The 12,842-nt window shown below is 41.6% G+C and overlaps 1 protein-coding gene across 1 annotated transcript in view; it reads left to right on the forward strand.

Annotated features, from left to right (window-relative positions):
* The first annotated feature begins 3,566 nt into the window (after nucleotides 1-3,566).
* Nucleotides 3,567-12,842, forward strand: part of ETNPPL (ethanolamine-phosphate phospho-lyase) — a 34,730-nt gene continuing 25,454 nt past the window's right edge. Inside the window, exons 1-3 of the mRNA XM_018570038.1 lie at nucleotides 3,567-3,726; nucleotides 12,077-12,195; nucleotides 12,354-12,513. Of these exons, the coding sequence (XP_018425540.1) occupies nucleotides 3,671-3,726; nucleotides 12,077-12,195; nucleotides 12,354-12,513 (335 nt within the window). The 5' untranslated portion in view covers nucleotides 3,567-3,670. The remainder of the gene's footprint in view (nucleotides 3,727-12,076; nucleotides 12,196-12,353; nucleotides 12,514-12,842) is intronic.

Genomic DNA, 12,842 nt, shown 5'->3' on the forward strand with positions numbered 1-12,842 from the left:
CATATTCAGTACATCTCTCCAACACATGCACATTTGCCCATGTGTTAAAGCACTGCAAATACGAAAAAATGCCTGCCAGAATTCCAGTGTGTTGCTAACTTCTGTTTTGACACAGTACCTTTGCTGCACTAAAATACTAGCAGCATTCTAAGCCCTGCCTGCTAGACTACAGAACTCCATCTATTCTCCAGCCCTCTCTCCATGTTCATACATTGATTTTTTTTTTACCAGCAAAACAATAATGCTGCTTTGACTCTCAAGAACCTGCATACACACTGTATGTAGGGAAAAGACTCTTGTGAGATGTATTTCTTGGGGAGAGGTGTGCGTGTGTTAATATGAACTGAGCTACCAGCAGCTGCCCCTGCCAGAAGTTTACAAGCCTAATGATGTCTACTCTCTACAGGAACAAGGTAAAAAAGTGGGAGAGGGAGGCTTGAGGGTAAATTTGGGTAATGCCTGGACAAACACTTTAAAGGGAATGTGTAGTGTATTTATGCTCCTTTCCTTCTCTTTTTCCTTCCTTGCACATGAATATTTCATATTTATGTAGCGCTCACCCCCGAAGGAGCCGCTGAATAACCGGATATTTCTATCCCCCTACACCTATATATCGCCCAAATCGTGGATCCACAGCACACCAACACACCTTTGAACAGTTTTATAGCAGATTTACTGACAAAGCAGAGATGAACAACTATGATACAATAGCAATGACAACAATCACCAACAATAATGTGTAGCAGCAGGCTGAGACACTCTGCAACTCAGTAACTGCAGCTATATGCTGTCAGCACTGATATATGTGAGGCCAATTGTCTTTAAATGTCCGCCCGGTAATGGGGTGTGTGTCCCTTTAAGGTTTCACTTTAGCAATGTCCAACCCTTCCTAGTCTACTGGCCAGTAGTGGTGTCCTAAGCTAGCCGGCGTTGGGGCCCTTACTGTAGTGCAGACATGAACAGCAAACAGGTTCTCAATGTGGCCAAAGGCCTCTCACCAATCCTCAGGTCAGTTGGAACAGATGAAACTGATAGCAGATGCTGGATGTCCTCTATCCCTCTGCAGCTCAGGCTCAGTAGTGGAAGTCGTCTGGGTCCTTGATAGGATGCATGGCACGTCAATAAAAGACGTTATTCTAGTTTTCACTTGTTCTGCCTGATGAAAGGGATCCTGTGTGACCCCGAAACGTTGCAATAAGTGTATTGTTGCATGGCACGTCAATAAAAGACGTTATTCTAGTTTTCACTTGTTCTGCCTGATGAAAGGGATCCTGTGTGACCCCGAAACGTTGCAATAAGTGTATTGTCGTTATAGTCGTTATTCTACTTTCTATAAGTGTATAGACGTTATTCTACTTTGGAGTGCCGGTCTCCATAATTTCCTATACGGACCTCCCTTCAGACACTCGATCGGGTCCCCTCCGATTCAGCGTCAGTCTCTCTGTACACCGCTGCACAGAGCCTGTGTGTCCCTGTGTATCTGCGGTAACCACACAGCTCTGTCTCTCACAGTCTTAGTCCACACACGGCTGCACAGGTCTTTCCTCTTCAGATGGCTGTCCCAGACTGAGCGCGCTCAGCAGCCACCACCCTTAAGTCTCCTCCTTTCTCCTGCACAGCCTCCTGGGAGCTGTAGTTTCAGAGATCACTCTTGCAAAATTCCAGTCTCTGCTCTGCACTCCAACTCCCATAAATCTCCGCCTCCAGGGCACACAGAGGCCATTAACTATTCACAGTCAGGAACACGAATCACTGTGATCGCACATATACACATGAACATATATATCTATATCTATAGGGGCTACATTTATTTTTTAAAGGCAGCAGGTGGAGCTCTAGTCTTCTTTGTGTTTACAAGACTAATGTAACTGTTTTACTAAATTAGTGATGAGCAAACCGAGCAATGCTTGTATCACTGGACATTTGAAAAAATCTCCAACCCCGAATATAGCGCCCAAACCCAATTTAAGTCTATGGGAGCGGAACCTTGTTTTCTTTCTGTCCCTTTTTAAAGGCCATTTGCACGATTTTGTGGAAAAAAGGCAATAGGTAGCTGGACACTAATGTCGCTGGCAGTGGGCCCCTTTAAACAGACTCCCGGCTGTTATGTTTACATATGTAAAGCCGACTGTCAGCTTTACACTGGAAGCGATTCTGGCGGCTAAGCTGCCACCAGATCGCTTCCACAGGCCGGTGAAGTGCCCCCACCCGACACCCCCGTCTTGCTTTCCGGGCTCCGCTGCCGGGAACGGCAAGTCAGGTGTCCACGGGAAGCAGAGAAGGAGACCGATGAATATCCGTTCACCGATCTCCTCCCCGCTCTACTGAACTGGAAACGTCGCTGATTGCATCATTTCCGGTCCCTCAGCTGTCATTGCTCAGCTGCAGTAAGCGGGCACTAGGTTATTGGAGCGTGATCTGTACTCTATTAGCTTACTTGGAGTGCAAAGGTGACATTAACGGTCTAACTAACGCCTAATATCATCTTAAAAAGAACCTATCACCACTAGTATGCTATCACATAGGGCACTTGTAAGCTGCGTTATGTGATAGAAATTTTAAAAAAAGTTTAAAAAAATAGGATTAAATAAAATAAATGTAAAAATATAAAAGCTATTTATAAAGTCCCTTGCCCCCAAGAGCTTGCACATATTATCGTGGCAGGGAGGGATCATAAGTTTGGAGCTGACTGGATTTTACTAAAAAAGAAGCGCTGGTTGACAATTGGCAGTACGAGTAAGCCCGATTGGGTGAAACATGTTATAAGTGAGCGACCAACAGGCGGGGATCATAAGTTTGGAGCTGACTGGATTTTACAAATAAAGAAGCGCTGGGTGAAGATTGGCAGTGTGTGGCTGTGTCTTTGGATTGTAAGTGCTGTGGCAGATATTTTTGATAGGAGTTCTTCTTTATGTCTATTAAGCCAGTTAAAATTCCCCCGCAGTGATCTCTAGGGTTAACGTAACCAATCATGCTTATAAACTGCCAAGTCTGCACATTTAGAAAGAACTTTTATCTGTCTTGGTGTTTGCTAATACCAACAGTCAGCAGAAAAGAACTGCCCTGGTATGGCCATCCTAAATTGGGAACAGCGCCCAATGAAATCATTCTAAACTGCATGTTCTCACTCATCCATTAATAAATACCACAGCAGTACAAACACAGAACAACCCAGAACAATGAGTTACTTTCTTGTTATCAGAATGAAGCCTAGTCACAGGAAAATAAAACAATTCGGCAAAAAAACACAATAATCCAAAGTTTGTCCGATAACAAATAGCATTAACCTCCTAAGTGTGACATTAACCATGAAGACTGTGCTGTCATGAAGATACAATATATACATCTGTTACATCGGGGAAGTTTTTGTAATGTTATTGAGTCAGCCACAAAACAATTTGGCAGTTTTCTCAAAGTTAAAATTAAAAAAAGACTCCTAGAGGATAGAAGTTAACCATTTGCTCTCTGACGTGCATTGGAGGGGTTAATATCGGTCAGAGGCGTGAAAGGGGAGTGGAAGGAGGCAGTGTCCTTAGAAAACACAGCAGGCTTATAAATAGTGTAAGAGAATAAGACTAGAGGAGCAGTCACAGCCAGCAGACTGAAGACAGCCCAGACAAGCCAGTTGATCCCTACTTGTGTGCCAAGAGGAGGCTGATCCACTGCAGACATGTGTGAGCTATACACCAAGGAGAAAATTATTGAGATGAGGAAAAAACACATAGGGTAAGGACAAATACTCAGCATGTTTCACCGTTCAGACTATATGATTACAAAATATACTCTTTGTCTAACTTATAATCATAACAGCGTTTTCACTTTTGTGACACACCATGTGTTGTAAAAAGGTGCTGCCTAATAAACCACATTTATAAAAGTGCAGCACTTCAGTTAGTAGCTGTAAGCAATAAAGAGTAGACAGCCACTTAGTTGCCTGGCGTTGTCATACAGTCATTTCATCCTGTGGTGGCTAAAAATATCTTTGCATAATTCATCCTCAACTCCTAGGAAGTTGTCAGCACATTCCCTTACAAAGAGCTAACTGTAACATTATAAACATCTGCCCTTCTCTTGCTCTCCCTGTATACAGAAGGGTTAATGTTTTAGGGTAGCAGCACATCTGTACGATGCAGTTTTCCTCGAGAAAGCACAGTTAAGGCATTTCCTAAAAGACCGGATGGCAGAGTTCACCAAGTTCATTGTACTCTAAGTTTACGGAGTTCATTTTACTTTAAGTTTACAGAGTTCATTTTACTCTAAGTTTACCGAGTTCATTTTACTCTAAGTTTACAAAGTTCATTTTACTCTAAGTTTACCAAGTTCAGTTTAAAGGGAAGTTAGATTTCATAGCAATCAACAGATGTGAGTTGTAAAAACTGAAGAATAAAATATGTTAGATGATGTCTGACAAAGACCAATATATGCTCGGAATGCCCATCCAATTTAAAGCAGAACTCCGGGTACAATTTTTATTAAGTCTTGCAATGGGGCTACCCCCACACTGCAAGGGTTAGGCGCTCGTTTTTGTCTGAGATCAAAAACAAAAAAGTCATACTCACCTGATCCTCTGAGCCAGCTTGCTTTTATACCAGTCCCTGGAGCCTTTCTCTCCCCCCTCTGCTCAGGTCCCTGAGTCATCACCTTAGTGTGCTGAAGGACATTCCATTGCTGCAGCAGAGGAGGAGACAAGCAGGAGGGAGCGATGTCACAGTTGGCCAGCTTGGAGGATCGGGTGAGTATAACTTTGTTATTTTTGACCCTAGGCGGGGGGTAGCCCCACTGCATGGGGTAATACAAGTTTTCCTTGAGTTCTTCTTTAATATTTGGCATTCCTTATTCACATATATGCCCAGGTCTTTCATAAGCTATGGTGTAAGATAGATTTGGGCTTATCCCAGGCTTACTGTAAGTTCTGTTTCTTGATCCTCACACTATAAATTGTTCTAAGTATCTTCTGGTGTTACAGTAGGAAGAGCTTTTTTTGCATAAGGATTTCATTGGCTGTCAAGCTAGATATGAAATGGAGGGAAGAGAGACTGCCGCAACAGTATAACCAGTACATTTTATGTACAGAGTAATCCAGACAGAGAATAGCTTTTGATTCCAGGGTCACAGACTTCATATCAGTAAGACAGAGAATAGCTCCTGATTCCAGGGTCACAGCCTTTATATCAGCAAGACAGAGAATAGCCTATGATTCCAGGGTCACAGCCTTAATATGCACCTGAAATCCTGCACGCTGATCACTCCGAGACTAAGCAAATGCAGGAAACAAGTTTTCTCTCAGTCACCATACAACATCACCAAAGATCCCTCTGGATGGAATTTGTAATATTCCTCACAATAGTTTCTCCATTGTCTCCAAAACCCAGTATCCTTCTCTTCATGCTCTCCCAGAGTATGTTTGTGTGCAACGCTCTCCTTCATGGTGCTATGCTACCATCCCAGCAACAAACTCACAGAGGACAGGTACTTTATGCTATTTGAAGACCTATAATCCACGGTGTTGGTAAAATTGACCATTTACTGAAGTCAGTTTTCTTCATTTAACAATGTAAACTAAATAAGTAATTGAGATTGACAGGTTCTCTCTCAGTCTTATGCTGCAGCTACTATTAATTCTTACATACTGCATTGAAGGAAACTGCTAGCATTATCATATCCCCAAAAGAATGGGAAAGACAAGATAATGCTTCACATAGATGTTGTTGCTGTGGTCTTTTTCTTTTCAACTGAACTCAACTCCCAACAAGTGAACATTGAGATCCCTCTATGTTACAGTGTCTATCTGAGCTTTACAACAGGTCCCTAGTAACACTAACATTACCCAGAAGGTAGACATCCCAAACACTGATCCAGAGCATACATTTGGAGAGACATGCATCTGCAAAGTACTCCATTGCACAGCAAACTGATGACACAATATTTTTGTGACTGACCACCATTGCTCGTGATCACATTAGAGTTGGAGGTGTGGGCCACCAAAATCTGGGATTTCAGTTTTGCATGGTGCTGGGAATTTGCATCTTATGCTGGCGCACTGACTGATGTAGCATAAACTCTTACACATCAGGGTAAATATGTTGCGACTGCCATTGTTGACTTGTTTTTAAAGATACGTGTTCTAGGGCTGTCATGTTATTCTTTGCTATTTCAATCACTGAAGAAGAATGCTTATGTTAGGTGTTAGGACAGCTAATTTACACATTGCTCCACGGCAAAGACTCACAAATACTGAATCGAGAATAATGCAGCCTTGAAATATGCACCTTCCAGAAGAAATTAGCAATGGCAGTTCCTTTTTTAACTTTCCAGTGTGTAAAGGTATAGCATTTGACATCACATTTGTGATATTTGTCTTAGAATTGTTTAATGACTTCACCTGAATTTGAGTAACAAAATCATTTTTCTTATCCAGTTCTTTACCAACACTGAGCCTTAAACTGGCCATACACCTATAGATTATCTGCATATTTTCTATGGTCAGATGGAAAAAGTGCAACAGATTCCTCCATGTACGCTAAACTGTGTGGATGGAGGAATCTCCCACTGGACCAAGCTTCAGTATTTTGCTAGTCGGCCACGCTGGCTCACAAAATACCTGAACAATCTGATTGGATGCAGGCATTGTTCAGGTATTTTGTGAGCCAGCGGGGCCACACAGTTTAGCGTAGATGGAGGAATCTGAATGCGTCACTTTGTGTATTGCATTTCAAATATTTATCTAAGAGCAAATCAAGTAATGGCACTGATAAAAGCATTCAACTAGGTGAAAAACGATGTCCATATGGTTATTGTAAAACCCAACAAAAATACAAAAGACTGCCGTCACACACACCCATCTACCTAGTTCATATTTTCTTATATTTCATAGAAATAACTTGTATTGCTTCAAGTGAAAAAACTGTAGCACTCTGCTTTGAGCTCACTGAAAAGCTGTGCAGATCTACTCTGGCCGAAGAAGTGCTGACTTTTCTGCCAGCCATTTGTTTTTCATTTAGACTAAAGCCCACACGATGTACTCATTTTCACAATGCCTGCGTGTCACTCCCTTATTCATCCCTTCTAGCATGTAAACAAGCTTTTTATTTTCAGAGACTTTCAGGAAAATTCTGGTGGGGCCCTAACACCCCTCCCTTACATCTCTCCTTCTTACATCTTCAGGGCTCACTTCCAGCAGTAAGAGACTATTAGGAAGGGACAGAAGTAAAGGGCCTCTGAGAGTCATTGAACTTGGAAGCACTGCATACACAATGAAGCTCTTCCTTGCCTGAATTGTTCCCCATGATTGTTTTCTTTATATAGTGATCATGCTAGGGAAGCAACCTATCCAATGTGTCATGCCATGCACCAGGCTCTCCTTCTGCTCGGACCCATAGAATCAACATTGACTGCTACAGTAATTGCTGCACCAATGGCTTACTTAAAGTAGGCCTGGCATAAGCTATATTTTGACATGTATGTTACAAGTAATATGTAAGCATAACACTTATAGGTGTTTATTATCTTTAAAATGGATCACAGTACTCCCCCTAACAATGTTTTCATGTTCGTTTCCTCCCCAGAAATCTAGCACCATTTTCATGAAAGAATCCAGGTTACTGAATAAAAGCTATTCTTAGGCTATTGGAAATGGAAAATGCAATGTGTATTTCAAAGAGGAATGTACAAGAAGCAATATGACACAGAAGCTCAAAAAAAATAATTAAAGATATACAGTATGTGGGCCTAACCCTTCAAAAATACTCTGTAGACTTAAAGGATGAGTTTTATGAAAACCGTTGTTTCACATGCCTATTCTCAATATGCAAATTGCAAGTGTATCAAAAAGTAAAACTGATTTTGACCTGTTAAACAGGTTATTGGAAGCTTTGGAGTTATTGGAGGCCTAAGGCCTGGTTCAACATGTGAAAACCAATGATTGCCTATGGGCATGGTTCCCACCTGGGCGCTGCAAAACGCCCTACGCCCAAAGAAGTACAAGAGCTTCTTTGGGGCGTTTTGCCGCGAGTTTCCATTGGTAATCCTGAGTGTGGATCGGGGTTAACAAAGCGGTAACCCTGAGCCACACTCGGGAATACAGCGTACAGGTCTTACCTTGTCCGCGATCCCCACTGTGTCTTCGGCGGCTGCCGACTTCCGGGTTCCGTCCCTTGCGATAGAGAAAATGAAGGGGAAAAAAATCATACCGCCAGTGAAACGCGCGTCTCACTGAACGAAAAAACGCAAAATAAACGAGCTGAAAAAAGAGCCTAAAAAAAATGCTCAGGTGTGAACCCAGCAAGTGGTAAGTCCTATAAACTTCTTGTTAAGGGTTTAGGTACGGGGGATTTTGTTTGCTTCAAAACTGCTTTGCTTACCAACACAAATCAATATGAAAGCAAAATCAGCTCTGGTTTAGAAGCCTCAAAGCAAACCTGAGACATAGGAATGACTCAGCAACAGGTTCACGCAATGCCAGTCCATTTTTTCTGTATACATACTCACATTTCCTTCACTCCCCCATTGTTCTGTTTGGCTGCCTAGATCTAAGGGAGCTATCTGTGCTTCCAGCTATGAGGATTATGTGACTCTCTTCCTTTGCTTCCACAATGCAGAGCTGCATGGCTGAGTGACATTTTGGAAGGCACCAATATTATATACATAGACATATAAGGGCTTATGCAGGCTTATTCTCCTCTCTGCAGAGGGTGAATGCAGCTGTGTGGGGAGGAATGTAAATTTAGGCAGCGGGAAAGGGGGGCAGGGGTGAAGTTCTCTTTAAGTATATGATAAATACTGGGTTGTAATAAATGTATTAAGCTGACATACATTCCAGTCTTAGTAATAGAGATATGTAGATTGGCCCATCACCCCTCTAAATAAAACAGTGTAACCATAATAGCAGTTCAAGAAACTGGTTCATCGGAATCTCTGAAATTTCTATGGTTCTGTCATTACTACTATGAATCACTGTTAGACAGCACCTGGAAACTGCACTGAAAAGGCATGACATTCTTAATCCCCAAAATGTAATCTTATGATAGAAGAGACCTATGGATGACCACATAATAGAAGGAGATATCAAAAGACGCCTGAAGAGTATTTCTTATGGTTCACAGGATCATCGGTTATTCTGATACAACTGGGTTATACGGCCATACCAGCCCTAATTCATGTTCGGCAAAGTCGCATTTAAAATGGAATAGCCAGTGACCTCAACTTGTGCTGTTGTCAGTCTGGGCTCTCTTAAAGGCCCTAAGCTTCTCAAAATGTTTCTAGTTCACACTTTCCTTCAACCTATTATCTATGATGACTGGAAAACATTCTGACAAGTTATTTTCTCCTCCCAAACGTCTTGCTGATCAATATCCATTTGATGAACATTTTATTAGGAAGTTGTCTGTACCCATTATCTATGCAGCAATATCTCACCTTAACACAACACTGATAGTACCTGTTGAGGATGCTCCAGTGTTTTTGCTTGCAGGCCCTGCCATGCAACCTGCTTTAGTGGTTATATCGATCTGTCAGACTTTATCAGAATGGAAGCAGTTTAAGGCTAATGTCTTAACTGATCATTAAATTATGGAGCATTTGGAGCTTTTGCCTGCAGCACTTTATTCCTGTGTAGATGTTATCCATCTCTTTTCCATAATGTTAGGACTATGGAGAGCTCTCTGGTTGAAGTGATGTTCTGCGAAACAGCAATCTAAATAGAAATCCAAAAAAAACAAAACTTGCTGTGCATGCCTTTTAACCAGGAATGCACAGATACCAGTTCAGATACCAGTGCCGATACTTGGCATTTTCACAAGAACTACCAGGCTTGCAGGGGTTGCAGCTAAGCCTGGGCCCTGGACTGGAATATACATTCCATTCACAAAGACTAGGTTCAAGTTAAACAACTCTCCTCCGAAACTGATACGATCACATCCTACTATTGGTACTACCTTCCAAACTGTCTACGCTGCCAGGAAATAATTTGATGTTTCTAGTGAACTGAGCCCCTTGACTCGTCTGCGGCAAAACCCTGACTTCCCTTCAAGTCAACAAAGATCTTTCTTACACGGCTTGAATCCAGATGCTAACTTAGTAGCAAAAGTTTTTTTCGAAATGGGATATTTCAGGAGCTCCAAGAGTTGAATTCAGATAATCCCCCCCCATTACCTTTCTGGACTTTCCTTCAACTTCAGCACTTCCTCGATGACACTGGGCATAGGGGTTCATTTAGCTGTCCACTCACTTGGTTTGAGAAACTGTGCACCTCATTGTCTCTCTCTCCCATTTGATCTCTGAGATTTATACATTTTTCACTCACTCACTCTTCCCCTCTGACATGGGAGACTGACCTTACCCCACACTTTTCATTCTGAAGATTAGGAATGACTACATTTTGCCGAGGAGATGCTTCTCCCCGTAGTAAGCCCATTAGTTGACCTCCCTCTGCCTTAGTGGTATGCCATGACTGTGTATATATTTACCACACTTGTCTAAGGGACAATCCTCGGACCCTCACTTATCCTTTTGTTGTGAGAATGTGCTCTTCATGACACTGCTGTTACCTTTCATCTATATGACTGTTCTATTATTTGTACTGTTGTGGGTCGTAAAAATGACTTTCTTAAAATAAAAATATTTGTGAAAAAAACTATACATTTATTTCAAATAAATACTATATCTAGGCTTTTGAACTGCTCTTTTAGTAGCTTTGTGGAATTACTACTGCACCCTCTACCTCAGTAAGAAAAATTAGAACCCTCCTAGGGTAGCCATGATCCTGCATTGGAAACACAGAGCTACAAGTCTAAACGCAGGTACATTCGTGCATTGCAGCACACTGCATTATTGTGTCTACAATTCCTAAGGAAAGCAGAGGTCTGGATGTATTTCAAGGCTTAAAGTATATCAAAGCAAAAGCAAAGCAAAACCATTTTTGTTCTTTTTTTTTTTTTTTAGTTTTGAATAGAGCATGGAGCAGTTAGAAACACTGTCAGGTTTTTAATGCGGTCTGTGTTTCCACCCTCTGGGGAAATTTGCTCTCTCATCATTATTTTAGTGTTAGGGGTTAGGTGGTTTAGTTTAACTATTAGGTTTAAATTATACCTGTGATGATATATATGGGGTCTCCTATTACTGAATCCAGCATTCTCAGAAAAAGAGGTCAACAATTGAAGCCAACCTATTTATCTTTATCTTATTTAACAGGCTTCCTTAAAGTGACATTAAGGGCAAAAGTGTGCCCCCCCCCCCTTCGCAGTGCTAATGTAAGGACTTACCTTAAATGATGCCTCTTAAACAGGTCATCTTCTTCTTTCCTGTAGTTGTTAGCTGTCCCTCCAGCGCTGGTACAGGTCTCCGATCCAGCGCTGACTCCTCTGTCCTCTTCTCTGATGTCCCACGGAGTCTGTGCGGGTGCACGCTGCTCCATAGACTTACCTTGTGTCTCTCCTCGTCTCCCGGCCGATCATCTGAACTGCTTATGCGCCCGCCCCAAGATCCTTTGCGGCTGCCCAAAAATGTTCAGATGTTCGGACGGGAGCGCGCGGCGGAGACACAGGTAAGTGTTTTTTTTTATCGTTTTGCATATATCTACTGCTTACTAGCAGTAGATTTATGCAAAAATAAATGAGGATTTAATAACCCTTTAAATGGTACAGTCAGTGTTTAGGGATGTTTTGGGAAGGTTAAAGGATTAAGGTCTTGTTTTTTTTGGTTAGCTTGTTAGAGGTAGTATTAGTGACACTTAGGGATTAGCAAATGTTAAGCGTTAAGTTTGATGATTAGGCCAATCATTAAGCATTGGGGTAAGGGGTTACAAGTTAGGGCTTATTTAAGGGGGTAAGTTAAGGGATCAGGTAAGAGGGATAAATGTTAGGTTCTACTTTCTTGTCAAGGATAATTTAGTGTAAGGGAACGGTTTTACATCTTTTCAGCAGGAAAAACCTGCACAGAGAACTACCCTGTTGATCTCCCAGCACCAACAAATAACCTACCTGTTAAATTCTACCTTTAAAACCAACGAAAGGAATACTGCTTTAAATTACTAAATAACAGGAGTACAGTTAATAGTTTACTGTTTTCTATTCCTTTACAGACCATCATGCAAAGTATTTTTTGCAAAAGATCCAATAAAGATTGTACGCGCAAAGGGACAGTACATGTTTGATGAAAAAGGAGAAAGACACCTCGATTGCATAAATAATGTGGCTCATGGTAAGTCTATCAATAAAGTATGAGGAGGAGTAAGCCAATATACACATATGTATAACAGATCATATAACACAAATGCCAGAGTCTCTTTGTATGTTCTTATTGGATCACTGTAGGTTTTGGCAGTGCATGCCTATGAATAATATATTCTTTCCTTCCAGTTGGACATAGTCATCCTGAGGTAACAAAGGCTGCAGGGAAGCAGATGGAGGTACTAAACACAAACTCTAGATTCTTGCATGACAACCTTGTCCAGTACGCTGAACGCCTGACTGCCACCCTGCCTGAGAAGCTATCAGTCTGCTACTTTGTTAATTCTGGGTATGTTTATCTCTTTCTCATCGATAATGTACAATTACATTATGCCTTGTAAAATACATATTGAATTATATGTATAGGCAACACTTTCTTTTAGTTTTGGATTGAGTAAGGGAGGGTACAAACCCCTCTAGGTTACTTCTTTGCTGGTCTGTGTACTATTGGGGACATTTCCATTCACTTCCTGTTCCAGAGACACAATGGGAAGTTAGAAGAAATCAACAGTAGGGAGGAGAATTCCTATCTTAGACAGCTTTCCCTAGAACATGTGTCCCCATTAGAGAGACTGCCTCATTGAAATGATGGCCCTGTATGTGTGTATATATATATAT

The sequence above is a fragment of the Nanorana parkeri genome, unplaced genomic scaffold (genome assembly GCF_000935625.1).
Source record: "Nanorana parkeri isolate BGI_ZX_2015 unplaced genomic scaffold, ASM93562v1 scaffold36, whole genome shotgun sequence".
NCBI lineage: Eukaryota > Metazoa > Chordata > Amphibia > Anura > Dicroglossidae > Nanorana > Nanorana parkeri.